Here is a 15355-nt window from a genome sequence, read left to right as displayed (position 1 = left end):
AAAAGTGGTTCTTTCTTGTGATTGATTATCTTTTACTTTTATTTGCTTTATTTATTTCTATTAAAAATCATTTTAAACCCTCTTTATTTGGATTTGATTAGATGATGACTGATTTTCGGTATTAAAAGACTTTGTGTTCTTAGACATTATCGAGTATCTTGCCGAAGTTATACTACTCATACCACAAGCATTAGTATGGTATTTGATAACAACCGGCCCCACTACTTGAAACATGCATACTTATTTACTCAAACCATACCCATACAGATTTTTTTTATGTTTTCATTTATCCTTGAGTAAACTGCTAAAATAGTCCCTGGGGCATAAGATTAACAATTCTCGTTGTCTTGCCTTCTTATCCACTGTATTTGATTTTGGTCCTAATCATAAACCTAGATTTCGATGAATGACAACTATTTTTAATCTGACACACTCAAAAAGTTTAAAATAACCATAATGGTTTAGAGGGTAATTCCTTATTTAACTCTAAAAATGATTTTTGTCAACGGTGTTCTTTTGTCAAAAGTGTTTGTTAACTTATGACTTTTCTTAAGACCATGTGTACATTGTGCAGCAGCAGTGAGTGAAACAAATGCCCCACTCTTGGGTATGAAGCGACACGTAGCCGCCTAGTCAGCAAAAGGGCATTATGGGGTTTGAAGTTAAAAAGGGGTGTAGTGGTATAATGCTTCATAATGCCCCAACAATGATTACTCAATTATTAGCTTTTTTAGAAAAATAAAACAAACAAATGAGTTGGAAATTTATTATTGGTCAAAATTTCAACAATCTGGCATTTTTATGACCACGCCCATGTGATTTTTTGAAAAAAAAAACGCCCAGGGGGCGGTGATCATGTCGTGAATAAGCGTTTTTTAGGGATATTGAAAAACGTTAATTTTAAGAAGAGATTAATAGACTCTACACAATTCACTTTTAACATTTCTACATTCACAAGCAATCAAATAAATGAAAAACGCAAACCCCAGACGTTTTAATTCGTCACTCTTTTTTATTTTTGCTTAAAAGATATTTAATTTCCAAGTAATTCAAAGCATGTGTGCTAGTGCTCTACGGCTAAAAAAAAAAAAAAAAAAATTCCAAAATCCACCCACCCGATATTTCCACCACTTGATAAAGTTAGTATTTGTGTGTTAGAAATTTTGTGAAATGAGAATTTTCACAAGTATAGGAAATGTATTTTATCTAATTTTTGACTAGAAATATATATAAGAAACTGAAATGAATATATATATATATATATATATATATATATATATTCTTTTGTGGGTTTGTGTTATATATTGGAAGCTAGAGCTTCGCAACGAGCCAAACAGTGTCCAAAACAGAGCTAAGATGAATGAGATATCGATGCTAAAACTTTGGTGTTTGAAACACACAACGCTGAAATATTGAAGTGAAATGGGAAAGTGACACCTTATCACACATATGATGAGAGACAAAACTTTAGGTGGTATATAAGTGGGGACACTCCTTCCTTATTATTCCCTAGAAACATACACCAGTGTACTCGTGAAGTGTGCTCCAACTAGAACACGTGTGTGGCGTGGGCGATGGGCGTAATGTGGCGCGCACAGCGTAAGAAAGTGAGCCGATACGACGCGACTGTGTGGTGTGTTCGTATAGGTTCACTTGTGACGTCGCCCGAGTGGCGCGTGACTCGCAGAAGCTTCCCAGACTTAACTGACAGAGCAGTTCGAATCTATAGTTGAAACAGACGAGTCAGAGGACCTTGACTGAGAACTAAATGACAAATTAAAGTGCATTTTTAATTTGGTTTTTGCTGTTTTAACTCATCTGCACTATAAATACCAGTAGAAGACCTGCTGTAGAAAACACCAGAATTACCAACACTACATGCATAAAATTCTCTACAACTTTCTACTTCTTTTGTTTCTTGCTTCAAGGTACCTGTTCAGGTCCTCATACCAATCCCGACAATACTAACTGCTACGGTTGTACCCTGGGAAACAAAACGAGTTCTCTTGAGAGACTCGTAATTTTTTTTAAGGGACTTGTGTCAAACACAACCCTCAACCACTTGATTTTCTGTTCATCTTCATTTCTTGTATTTTCTTTCATTTCACTTGTAAAAGTACTTGTAATTTACTGCTTTCTTTAATTTTCTGTATTTTAATCTTTAATAAAATTGTTTTTTTATTTTAGAGTAAATTGCTAAAATCGTCCCTAAGGTTTGGGCATGTTTGCCATTTTCATCCAAAACAATTTTTTTGTACCATATAGTCCTTCACTTTTTTTTTTGCCAAAATCGTCCCTGAGATTTGGAATTTTTGCCATTTTCATCCAAATGTTTGATATAAAAAATAAAGCAAATTAGATGTTTGGATGAAAATAGCAAAAAATCCCAAAAGTGGAGGACTATATGGTACAAAAAAGTTGTTTTGGATGAAAATGAGCCCAAACCTTAGGGATGATTTTGGCAATTTACTCTTTATTTTATTTATACGGGAATAGTTCCTATACTGAGCACATATGATAATCGAGTCAATATTAGTAGTCCGGGTCCTTAGTTTTGTTATTATGATTGTCAGGTGATACGTGGTCGAAAACAGGTGATCGTTTGTGCTTAAGTTGATGTTTTTACGTAGCTTTTAATCTTGAATAGCCTGCTTTTAATGGGATTTGTGTTTTACAGGTCTAAAAGAGTTTAAGGAGCTAATCGGGAGCTGAACGGAGCACCGGGACGCGAATTGGGTCAACCGGGATCAAGAAATGGAAAACCAGAACACAAGTTGGTGTTAACCATGAAGATTGGATGTGTTGTAGGGGATGTTAATGGATTGAAAATGAAGATATTGGAAGATGGCATGATAGAGGGCTGAATTACGAAGATGTGGGCGAAAACAGTGAATAAAACGAAGCTATAACGAAGAAGTTATGAAGAAAACAAAAAACAGGATTTAGAGGCACCGTCGGCGACGCCCCACATATAAGCCCGTCGTGCAAAAAGGTCCGTAGACAGCAAGATAAGCCGTCGGAAGTTTGGCACACTGTCGCCGACGCCCCTTACTGCTGCAAATCACGAATTTTGAGTTTCCTTGATGTGGGACGAGTTATAACACATTGTTTGACCCAAAAACGGGAGTTACACTCTATTTTGAAGTTAGAAACGCCTTTTGGAGCCAAGATACACCACCAATTCATCCTCTAATCCATCCATTCGATTGACAATCATTCGATTCGATGATCATCATCACTTCTACAACCCTAATCATCATTCACCTTTCCAATCCATTCATCACCATCAATCATTCCAAACCCTAATCACTATTTCCACCACTTCAAGGCTTCAAGATGATGATGTTCAGGCTCTCCTCATCCGGTGATCAAGTCCTTTCGATCATGCACGGCTAATTCCTTGGAGGTTTCACCCCGGTGTAGACTTTTGTAAGATTTAGGGTTTATTATGTGTTGATGTTTGATTTGTGACAACTTGAATTGCATTTGAATCTTTAGACAATTGTCCTATGTTTGTATGAATTTACAAATTGTCGAGTGAATGATTAAATTTGACTTTGTGAAACGAATACACGTATTTATGCCTTGTCTTTTGATAGGATTTGTTAGTCCAAGGTAACGAAGTGCATCGTGGTCCGTTGTCTATGACGTTGATAGCGATTGGCACCAAGCTTTGTGATTGTTGACCCGTTAATGAACTAATTCGAGTAAATCAAATTAAAACGCGTAGTAATCCTAAGTCTTGCATTTGTTGAAACCGGGTGTGAACCTTGTTATTCCATCTTGTTTTATTAATCAAGTTTCTTGCAATTGCTTATTTCTCTTAGTTAATTAATCCAACCCAATTGTTATTCTCATTTAAACATCTTTTCAACAAATAAAAATCATAAAAATAACTTAGCAAGCTTCATAAATTATGACACCCGTTCAAATTCAATCAAGTCTATTCGCAAACCACATACTCTTCGTGGTTCGACCCCTTACTACCACTAGCTATTTGTTAAGGGTAATTTGGGTAACAAAATATTATCTTTGACCGGAGCGCGACACTCCGATCAAATTTTGACGCCGTTGCCGGGGAGTGCGTGCGCTTTGTGTTTGGATTATTGCTTGAATTTCGTGATTAACTGTTTAAATTGCATAGTTTCTTTTCTTGTACTTTGTCTTTTTCCTTGTTACGCGGGTTGTGTTACTTGTTCAGGTTACAGGTAGTGCATGCATACGCGGAACTCCGGGAGGACTTCACCGTTAGTCTACGAACCGGAAATTGAAAGAGTTGCAAGAAGGAACCTAGCAAGCCGGTTAGAAGCAACCCTTGTTTCTAACCAAGCCACCCAAACACCACAATTCACACCATCCATTGAAACCGATTCAATGGCAAACCAAAATTCAAACCAAAACCTCAACCAAAATCAAAATCCGAACCAATTCCAATATCGAGGAAACTTCAACCCCGCCCAAAACGTCCAACCTATACCTCAAGACCAACCGGGTGGTAATAACAACTCTAGACCACCCACACCACCTTTCCGAAACCAAAATCCCAACAACACCCAAAGAACACCCCAACAACAAAGCCTTCACCGACAAAATTCCTTACCCATTCACCTTGATGACCGGAATGTCAATTCCGGCCGTAGAGGCAATCGAGATCGTGGCAATCCCGCGAACGAAGTCCCGTTCTTTAATATAGATGATTTGAGAAACGCTATCCCCGATGATGAGCCGTTTAGTGTTCCCGGTTACCAATTGCCGGAACATGTGAATGTTCACACGGAATATTCGGATGATGTGGGAAACTATGATGATCGGGTCGATGATGAAGATTGGGGGTATGTGAGTCGCGGCAATGTCGACAATGCTAGAGGGTTTGAAGATGAAGAATTTGGCTACCAAAATGCCAATTTTGTGGGGAACGACGATTATGGGTATGGGAATGTGAGAAATGATGGCTACGGGAACAACCGCCAACCACGAAACAACAATCAAAGGAACCGGAATGATGGGTTCTACAACAACAATGTTAATCCTAACCGGATTCCTCGTTTCGTGGGAGGAGGTAATCAAAGAGGTAATCAAGGTGGAAACCGAAGAGGTGATAGGGGAGGTGATAGAAGGGATAATCGACGACCAAGAGAGCAAGAAGTTGATGGTCCACGTCGTAATCAACAACCTCCAAGGGGAGTCAATGACCGTTTTAGGCCGGTGGTCACCGATAATGACTAACTGATTGTGTGCGAAAGAAGAATGTTTGTTTGCAAGCCCCATTACATCAAAATCCTTCCCCACTTCAACGGGAGGTCCAATGATGAACCGTATACTCATTTGGCGGAGTTTTCGGCCATATGTAGTATTATTGGAGGGCATGATTTCGCCTTGGAAGAGGTCAAGCTTCGATTGTTTCAATTTTCTTTAAAGGATAAGGCGAAGCAGTGGTTCCTCACACTTCCGGCGGGTAGTATTCGCACATGGGCTGAAATGCAACAAGTTTTTCTTGACGAATACTACTCAATGGCGAAGACTGACGATGCTAGAGATGAAATTCGGTCTTTTCGCCAACTTTCGATTGAACCGTTACATGAAGCATTCACTCGGTTCAAGGAATTGATCCGGAAGTGCCCACATCATCAAATTGAAAAATGGGAGTTGGTCAAATGCTTCGTAAGGGGTTTGGATGATGAGACATGGAACCACCTTGAATCGACCAGCAATGGAACTCTATTAAGCAATCACGAGGATGACGATTGGGAGTTCCTAGAAAGAATGAGCAAGAGATCAAAGGCGAAAGAGTCGGCCGACCGAGCCAAAAAGCTCCCTACCTCAAGGTCTTGGCCCGATCGTGATGGAAGTTCTAAGCATGGTTGCAAAAGTCGCTAGGCGCTCCCTAGTCGGTCGACCGGGGAGTTGAGAGTACTTGGTCTAGGCGGAGAGTACTCGGGGAGTACTCGGACATGTTAAATTATAAAGAAATTACTTTTTGGAGATTAAATATATGTCAAATAACATAAATTTACTAATATTTATAAAAAAATATGTGAAAATGATATTCATTCCTTAATATGATAGGCATAGAAATTATGTTTTATTATTATTTAAGTCAAACTAGACCCGAGTTGACCTACTAGATCCAATTCTAGCCAAGGTTGACCATGTTTGACAGACTCCGAGTAATTAGGCGGAGTCGAAGAAAGTCGCCTCGGCAGCCTACCTTGTAGCGACTACTCGGGGAGTACTCGGCCTTGAAAACCTTGTTTTACAACCATGGTTCTAAGGATCGGATTGATACGTTGGAGCGGGAATTAGCCCGCATGAAGAAGAAAGAAGTGGGTGCGGTACAATATAGCATATATGAAGAATGTGGTGACATCGGTCACCGGACCGAGAATTGCCAAGCCACCGCGGATGTGAATCAAGTGTATGGAGACCGGAGGCAATACGATATGAACTCCAACACTTACCACCTCGGGTTGAGGAACCATCCTAACTTTAGGTATGGTAATGCTTCTAACCAAATGAAGCCGAATATCCAATCGGGAAATCAAGGGGGGTATTCGCACCAAACTCGCCAAGGAAGTAACCAAGGGGGTTACCAAAGGAGCTACAATCAAGGCGGTAATGGGAGTGGCAATTCAAACTCTCAAATGGGCGGTGATGACTCGATAAATTCTAAGTTTGATGCACTCATGAATGCTATGAATGCCCTCACTACTTCAAATCAAGAGATCAAATCCGAAATGAAGAAGGAGTTTGAGGTGCGAGACAAGTCGCACAAGGCGTTGGAAAAGCAAGTGGGTCAACTTGCGGAAGAAATGGCCCAAATGCGAGGAAGTGGAGGGAGACTTCCAAGCGACACCGCGATGAACCCCGAAGAATCAAAGCTCAAGCACGAGCAATGTGAGGAATGTACACATTAGCGCGGTAAGTTTTCTTCCGAATGATGAAAATTGTGGTGTTCAAAGCATTCCACTACCACAATTCGTTGATGGTGTAGTGGAAGATGTAAGTGATGAGCCGGAAAGTGAACATGAGCCAGAAATGACTTCACAAACTAAAACTGAAAATATAACTAAAACTTTTTTTTTTGTGAAAATTGTTTAAATGAACTTAAACCGATTAATGCATCAAGAGTTGAGGAACGGTTCCCACCGAAGGACGAGAGGTGGGAAAATTTTAAACAAGCAAAAATTAATTTACCGTTACTCGATGACAATAAAAAGGTTCCGGCTCATGTGGAATACTTAAAGGAGTTAAGCATAAAAAAATGGCACAACAAATTACCCGAACCGGTTGATTTGATATCTCATGTTAGTGTCGTTTTATCGAGTGCCCTCCCCCAAAAAGCACAAGATCCGGGAGATCCTCTTATTTCAATACCAATTGGTACATTCAAAATTGAGAAGGCGCTCCTAGATCTTGGAGCTTGTGTGAGTATTTTGCCCGGGAGTCTATATGACCAATATGATTTTGGTCCATTGAAAAAGTTTGACACTCCCATGGTGTTGGCCGATCAGACTCCCATGCATCCACGGGGGATGGTGGAAGATGTGATTGTTAAGGTAGATGAGTGCTACTACCCAGTTGACTTCTTGGTAGTTGATTATGTTGGGTGTGTCGAGGACACACAACCAATAGTTATACTGGGTAGACCGTTCCTTGCAACAGCTAATGCCATAATAAACTGTGCAACGGGAACGGTAAGCATGAAGTTTGGGGACCGGGAATTAAATTTAAATGTTTTTCCAAATTTTACTAACCCACTCGGTGAGGATAAGTCTCCTGAGAAGGACATAAATCCAAACAAAAAGGTATGTGTTATGGTTGGTAGGTTTAGAGAAACAAAGAAGAAGATGGTCAAGAAGAAGAAGGCAAAGAAGTCACCTCTAGAAAAGAAAAAGGAAGAGGAGGTGAGGAAGTTTGGACCGTTTAGCAACAAATGGTATGAATCATCGGTAGGTGATTTTGAAGAGTTCGTGGGTGGCAAGCACACCATTCGACCACCATGAGGTGGTAAGTTAATTGTTGTTGTATAGCTCTTTCACAATTAGTTTTAGTTTTTCTCCGTAGTTTTGTTGTTGTTCTTGTTGTTGTATAATTTGTTATTTCGTTTTTGTAGTTAAATGAACGTTGTGGGTGTGTTCCCTATATAACCCTCACGAGACCTACTCGTCCTCCCGAGCTATCGGGTGGTTTAAAAGGGCTTGTTGCATAAGCTAAATACAATCGTGATTCCTACGAAAGTGAGTTAGGACTGTTGTTGTTGTAAATTTATTTTCCACATAAATCAAGGTAAATTAACATATGGCTTGGTAACGCTTTCATAAAAATGGTAGAACTAAGTAGCTAACCAATTTTAATGGTTGTGAGAAGCATGCTTCTACACAAGGGTTAAGATTTGTAGGTACATTGTGTTCGAGGGACGACTGTTTTTGTGAAGAGAAGAAGAAGAAGACATGAGCATCTAGCGAGAAAAATCAGGTGCATGTTGTCACGGCCCCCGACCCGGTTTGACCCGTTTCAGGAGCCGCGGGACAGGAATCCCGTGGTATTTTATTTAGGCGACAGCGGAAGTCTTTTTAAACAGGATCTTTTAATAATTTAAACTGCTCGTTTCATAACTTAGGGATAAATTCCCGAAATTTACAATAATGTGATTTCTCAGGGAAATCTTTATTTTCAAAACATGTTTATTTATTTATTTACACTGAGCCACTTTTCTAAGCTGGGAGTGCTCCACGACACTTTTCTTTGCTCATACCAGATCACCTGAAACATGTTTGAAAAAGGTTTTGTTAGCGGGGAAATACTGAGTGAATCACTCATTTTACTGAAAACGACACTTTTGTTATAATTTACAGTATTAAGGGGAATTACAATGTTTCTAATTTCAAACCAACTACCCACAGTATTTGTCACTCGACTATCCATTGGCTACCTCGTTGTCCAAATGGTGTCTGTGACTGTGGTCAGATCACCCCTTGGCTAACTCGTTGTCCAAGTGTGACGGGAAATAAGTAATGTATACAAAACCCCACACACCGGCTGTACTTTGGTGATTACATAGACTTAATCACTGTAACTATAACTTTGAAAATAATTTGGAGTTTTGTAAAACAGTTGATAAAAAGAGAATGACTCACATTGCAGATTTACGAGCAGAGTATAAGCTTTACTGATTAGCCTTCTAACCTAATTTAAATAACAATGCACACACAAACGGGATTAGTAACTAATTCAGCAGTTACGTCAATTCACGAGATTAAACGCTCACAACTATTATCAAGTGCGATACTTAATAATCCAATGGATTCACAACGAATGACAGAGCATAGTCCGAATTCGAACAACACTCAAACATTCAAGTTGAAATCACAATGAATAACAAAGTACAAGCTCAATTTGAGCAGCACTCGGACAATCGTTGGATAGTTATAATCGATCGGACGTTGAATCGTAATAGCGATCGAGTTATTACCCTGATTGCGGCAGCACCTCGTGATCGTGTGTGTGTTTATTGTACTGTAACAGCTATAACTCGACGTACAGACGGAATCTGTGCGACGTTTGAACAACAGAAGCTAAGTGCCAATGTTGGCTATTTATAGTAATTTTTGGGTCTCCCTTACGGACCGTATGCCTGACCCCTTACGGTCCGTAAGCTAAGCAGTCTAATTCATAGGCTGCCTAGACTCGGGACTAGCCTTGGTGATTCAAAAATTTAACCAATCAAAACTGTGCAACGTTTTAATTTAGATAATTATCAACTAGGGTTTGCCCCCCTCGAGTTTTAGGGGTCCTGATCCTAATTCCGATTGTTCTGAAAATTTTAGGGCTAGTGCAGAATTAATTGGGTGTCTCAATTAGGGTTTTCTTATTGACTAATTATCGTCCTAATTATTGATTTTAGTGACAGTTGTTACATCCTCCCCACCTTGAGAAAAATCTCGTCCTCGAGATTTACTGAAATAGATGAGGGTACTTTCGCTTCATCTCTGATTCCAGTTCCCAAGTGTACTCTGGTCCTCTCTTGGATTCCCATTTGACTTTTACTAGTACTAGTCGTTTATGTTTGAGAAACTTGATTTTTCTATCTTCGATCTGTAGTGGTTTCTCTACAAATTTCAGCTTTTCATTTACCTCTATATCTTGAAGAGGTACTACCAGGGATAGACATTTCTTGAGATTGGATACATGAAACACATCATGTACTCCAGCTAACTCTTCTGGTAGTTGTAAACGATAAGCTACTGGTCCGATTTGTTGGATCACTGGAAATGGTCCAACATATCTTGGACTCAGTTTTCCTTTCTTACCAAATCGTACTACTCCTTTCCAAGGAGATACTTTTAATAGTACTTTGTCTCCGACTTGGAATTCTAACGGCTTGCGGCGATTGTCCGCATAGCTTTTCTGGCGATCTCTGGCCGTCTTCAGTCTTTCCTTGATTTGAGTTATTTTGTCTGTGGTCTCTTGTACAATCTCTGGACCTGATAACTGACTTTCTCCTATCTCTGCCCAACAAACGGGAGTTCTGCACTTGCGTCCATACAGTGCTTCGAATGGAGCAGCTTCGATGCTCGAATGATAACTATTGTTATAGGAGAATTCAATTAATGGTAAATGGTTATCCCAATTACTACCAAAATCAATTACACATGCTCGGAGCATGTCTTCCAGGGTTTGTAAGGATAGTACTTCATCTACGTATAACTTGGCTAACCTTTCCATGCTAAAGGTTTCCTTCATTGGTAGAAAATGAGCTGATTTGGTTAATCGATCCACAATTACCCAAATAGCATCATTACCTTTTCTGGTTTTGGGTAACTTAGTAACAAAATCCATTGTTATGAGTTCCTATTTCCATACAGGCATTTCTAACTGTTGTAGTAGTCCTGAAGGTTTCTGATGTTCGGCTTTAACTTGTGAACAGGTTAGACACTTAGATACGTATTCGGCTATATCCTTTTTCATTCCTATCCACCAAAAGTTATTTCTTAAATCTTGGTACATCTTATTGTTTCCTGGATGTATAGTATACCTAGATTTATGTGCTTCTTCTAGAATTTTATTTCTTAATTCTCCCTGCTTAGGTACCCAAATTCGTTTCTTGTGGAATCTCCATATTCCATCCTTTCCTTGTTCTAGTTCCTTTAGGTAACCTCTCATTCCTTCGGCATCGTCCTTGATTGCCGTTCCTTGAACTTCCTTTATTTGTTCCATTAAATCTAATTGTAGATTTAACCTAAGAGCACGGACTCGTCTTTGCTTTTCATGATACTTACGACTTAAGGCGTCTGCGACTACGTTCGCTTTTCCTTCGTGATATTGAATATCACAGTCGTAATCACTTAGGATTTCCATCCACCTTCGTTGCCTCATGTTTAATTCTTTTTGCCCAAATATATACCTTAAACTCTTATGGTCCGTATAGATAGTAAACTTACTTCCATACAGATAATGTCTCCAAATTTTAAGGGCAAAAATTATGGCTCCTAACTCTAGGTCACGAGTCATGTAATTTTCCTCGTGCTTTTTCAATTGCCTAGAGGCATACGCAATTACCTTTTTGCGTTGCATCAACACACATCCATATCCTAATTTTGAAGCATCACAGTAGACTTCAAAGTCTTCTGTTCCTTCAGGTAAAGCTAAAATTGGAGCATTTGTCAATTGGTGTTTTAGAATCTTAAAGGCTTCTTCTTGTCAAGGTCCCCATTCAAACTTAACGGCTTTACAGGTCAGCTTAGTTAAAGGTACAGCTATCCTAGAGAAGTTCTTAATAAATCGTCTATAGTATCCAGCTAATCCTAGAAAACTTCTAACTTCCATAGCTGTTCGTGGAGCTTTCCAATTTGTGATTGCTTCTATTTTAGTAGGATCTACATGAATTCCTTCGTGATTCACCATATGACCTAAAAATTGCACTTCTTGTAGCCAGAATTCACACTTTGAGAATTTGGCATAAAGCTTTTCCTTTCTTAACAATGTTAAGAGTGCATGCAAGTGCTCACAATGTTCCTCCTGACTTTTGGAATAAATGAGTATATCGTCAATGAACACGATTACAAATTTATCCAAGTATGGTTTACAGATCCTATTCATCATGTCCATAAATGCGGCTGGAGCATTTGTTAATCCAAAGGGCATGACTGTAAACTCATAATGACCATACCTAGTTCTGAAAGCAGTTTTAGGTATGTCCTCTTCTTGCACTTTCAGCTGGTGATATCCAGATCTTAAGTCTATCTTAGAGAAATACCTAGCTCCTTGCAATTGATCAAAAAGATCATCAATCCTAGGTAATGGGTATCGATTTTTAATTGTACCTTTATTCAATTCCCTATAATCGATACACATTCTCATTGATCCATCTTTCTTTTTCACAAACAACACTGGTGCACCCCAAGGGGATGAACTAGGTTGTATAAATCCTTTGCTTAGTAATTCATCTAACTGCTTTTTCAATTCTAGCATTTCGGTAGGTGCTAATCGATAAGGTGTCTTAGCTATTGGTGTAGTACCTGGAATTAAATGAATTCTAAACTCTACTTCCCTATCAGGTGGTAAACCAGGTAATTCTTCAGGAAAAACATCTGGGTATTCTGAAACTATAGGGATGTCCTGGAGTTCCTTACTTTTAGTGTTATTGATTACAGAAATCATATACACCATTTCTTGTTTCCTTGAATAGCTAGCCAATTTCATTACTGAAATGAATTTTAGTGGCTTCCGAGGTCTATCTCCTGTAATTAGAATTATTTCTCCTGTGGGGGTACAGATTTCTACGGAATTTTTATCACACAGGATTCGAGCATGGTTGGTGACTAACCAATCCATTCCTAATACTACATCAAATCCGGCTAAATTCATAGGTAACAGGTTTACAGAAAACTTATGGCCTAACAGTTCTATCTCTCCTTCTTGCAGAACCTTATCTATGTTAACAGAATTCCCTTCTGCTGTTTCGACTGTATAGATCTGCCTAAGGTGAGTTAGAGGTAAGTTAAGAGCTTGGCAGTTGCAGTATTAATGAAACTTTGGTTTGCACCAGAGTCAAATAATACTTTTGCATAGACGTTATGTACTAAGAACGTACCCGCTATCACGTCTGGAATAAGTTCGGCTTCTTGAGTGGTCAGTTGGAATGCACGCGCATTTTTCTTAGTTATTCCATCGGCCGTTTTAGTTTTATTGTCTGCTGGTTGGGCTAACTTAGGACATTCAGGTTTGATATGCCCTTTTTCTCCGTAGTTATAACAGATTCTTGTTTTCCTTCTGCAGTCTTCTTCCCGATGTCCTTTCGCCTTGCAGAAGTTGCAAAATATATTGCACTGTCCATAGTGTTTCCTTTTGCAATTTCTGCAGAAAGGAGGTGACGAGTATTGCCCGGTTCCTCTTTTCTTGAATTTACTGCTATTATTACCCACACGAAATCCTTGGGTAATCTTCTGAGCCAATTCCTTCTTGCGATCTTCTTCTCTGGTGCGGACTAGTTCATCGGTTAAGGTATTAGCTAATTCCACAGCATCGTCAATCGTGCGTGGTCTCGCAGCTTTAACGATGTTACGAATTTCTCCGATTAATCCCCAAATATAACGGGAAATAAGTACCGGTTCTGGCGAAGCCAGGGAAGGTACCACTCTCGCATATTCGAAGAATGTCGAAGTATATCCTCGACAGTCTACACCTATCATACGATGGCTCAGGAACTTGTTTGCCATTTGTTCCTTCTCGTATTCGGGACAGAATTTTCTTTCTACAAGACTCTTAAATTCTTCCCAATTCATTGCGTAGGCCACCCTTCTTCCTTTTGCTTGTAGCACTGTGTTCCACCATTCTAGCGCCCCTTCTTTAAACAAGTTTGACGCATACATCAGTTGATCTTCTTCAGCACATTTACTTATTGCAGTTACTGCTTCGGTTTTCTCTAACCAACGCAGTGTTGCAGTTGCCCCTTCATTACCTGCAAATTCTGCGGGTTTACAAGCAAGAAATTCTTTGTAAGTGCAACCAGGCATTGCAGCTTTCATTCTCTTTGGGAGTGGGGCCTGTTGCGGATCATGATCGTCATGATTACCGCCTCCATTTATGCTGTTACTGCCGTTATCTTCCGGAGTACGTTTACTAGGTATTAATTGTGGTTCGGCTGGTTTCTGAACAGCAGCCACAATTTCTGGAATAGCATTGGCTATCCCTTGAGCAATAAAGTGCTCAATATCTTGTCTAGTTATATATTGATCTTTGATGCGTGTGTAGTGCGATATATTTTAGATGTATATTTAAGCCCTTTTTACACTTTTAGCCAAGTTTTAAATTTATAAAAACACGATATTTACTAACACTAAACACACATATGGGCAAGTGCACCCATCGTGGACGTAGTATAGTGTTGGTAAGATACCGAGGTCGTCCAAGGACACAAGAGCTTTTAATACCGGTTTATCCTCAACGTCTAATCAAATCAAAAAGTGAGAAAAATGTTTTAATCTAAGAAAATAAAAACTAACTAAATGCTGAAAAATAAAATAAAATAAAAACAGATAGACAAGATGAATCACTTGGATCCGACACGTGTATTAGTATAACCTTTGATTATTTTCGCACTTTTGCACTTGTTTAAGAGATTATCTTAGTTATTGTAGTAGGCCCCTCTTTTGAAGGCGACGTTACCCTCAACCCAGTAGTTTGAGTCAGCAAGGATACAATCCTAAAGGGTTGGATTATTGAAAGATAATGAATTAAGTTATTAATGCAAATTGTGGTAGGCCCCGCTTTCGGCGGTGACGTTACCCTCGGCTAAGTAGTCTGAGTCAGCAGGGATACAGTCCTAAATAGCCGGGTTATAGTATTAATAGTAGTTAACTTATGAGGGGGTCAAAGAGTTTGGATCCCCGCCATCCAATACCTATGGGCATTGAAGGAGATCCTACTAAATTTGACCCAGGTCCCAAGCAGGACCTCTAAACGCTGAACAAGGGCAAGACCCTTACCAAACCGTTCCCTTAACCCCCGACCAGGTAGCCAACATACCTCCATATAGACCGTGGAGATATGAATGGTGAAAATCTTTTATTTTATATAGACAGTAAAATAACGCCAAGACACCACGGACAAACGATAAGGAAAGATCACCTTCAACATAAGTAACTAGTTATTAAAGTCATTAATACAAAACCAAATAAAAAGTGCAAAAGATTAAAAATAAAAAGTATTATACTAAACACTTGTCTTCACCAAGTGATGTAAGAGACTTAGGCAAACATGGCCTTGATTGTCAAGAACTCTTACGATCAATCTTGGATCCCGAGACGACTCACACACTCTATGATGGACAATGGATGATGGTGGTGGATGATGG

General features: G+C 39.3%; 2 protein-coding genes across 2 annotated transcripts; both read left to right on the top strand.

The window, feature by feature from the left end:
• The first annotated feature begins 2786 nt into the window (after positions 1–2786).
• On the top strand, positions 2787–5226 carry LOC110888624 (probable cyclin-dependent serine/threonine-protein kinase DDB_G0292550). Its single transcript, XM_022136142.1, has 2 exons — positions 2787–2847; positions 4694–5226. The coding sequence occupies exons 1-2, from the start codon at positions 2787–2789 to the stop codon at positions 5224–5226; spliced, it is 594 nt and encodes a 197-aa protein (XP_021991834.1).
• Positions 5227–6308: 1082 nt separating this feature from the next.
• Positions 6309–8003, top strand: LOC110888625. The gene is made up of 2 exons (XM_022136143.1): positions 6309–6903; positions 7129–8003. Exons 1-2 carry the CDS (start codon positions 6309–6311, stop codon positions 8001–8003), a joined length of 1470 nt encoding a protein of 489 aa, XP_021991835.1.
• Positions 8004–15355: the final 7352 nt, after the last annotated feature.

This window comes from Helianthus annuus, chromosome 11 (assembly GCF_002127325.2).
Source record: "Helianthus annuus cultivar XRQ/B chromosome 11, HanXRQr2.0-SUNRISE, whole genome shotgun sequence".
Taxonomy (NCBI): Eukaryota; Viridiplantae; Streptophyta; class Magnoliopsida; order Asterales; family Asteraceae; genus Helianthus; species Helianthus annuus.
This window is presented reverse-complemented; position numbering and strand designations above follow the sequence as displayed.

Excerpts from the sequence above, each read along its gene's own strand:
- LOC110888624 (XM_022136142.1), top strand. The coding sequence starts at position 2,787 with ATGAAGATTGGATGTGTTGTAGGGGATGTTAATGGATTGAAAATGAAG. Across the intron at positions 2,848-4,693 it reads AATGAAGATATTGGAAGATG|ATGATTTGAGAAACGCTATC; the intron begins GCATGATAGAGG and ends TCTTTAATATAG.
- LOC110888625 (XM_022136143.1), top strand. The coding sequence starts at position 6,309 with ATGAAGAAGAAAGAAGTGGGTGCGGTACAATATAGCATATATGAAGAA. Across the intron at positions 6,904-7,128 it reads GCACGAGCAATGTGAGGAAT|TTGAGGAACGGTTCCCACCG; the intron begins GTACACATTAGC and ends ATGCATCAAGAG.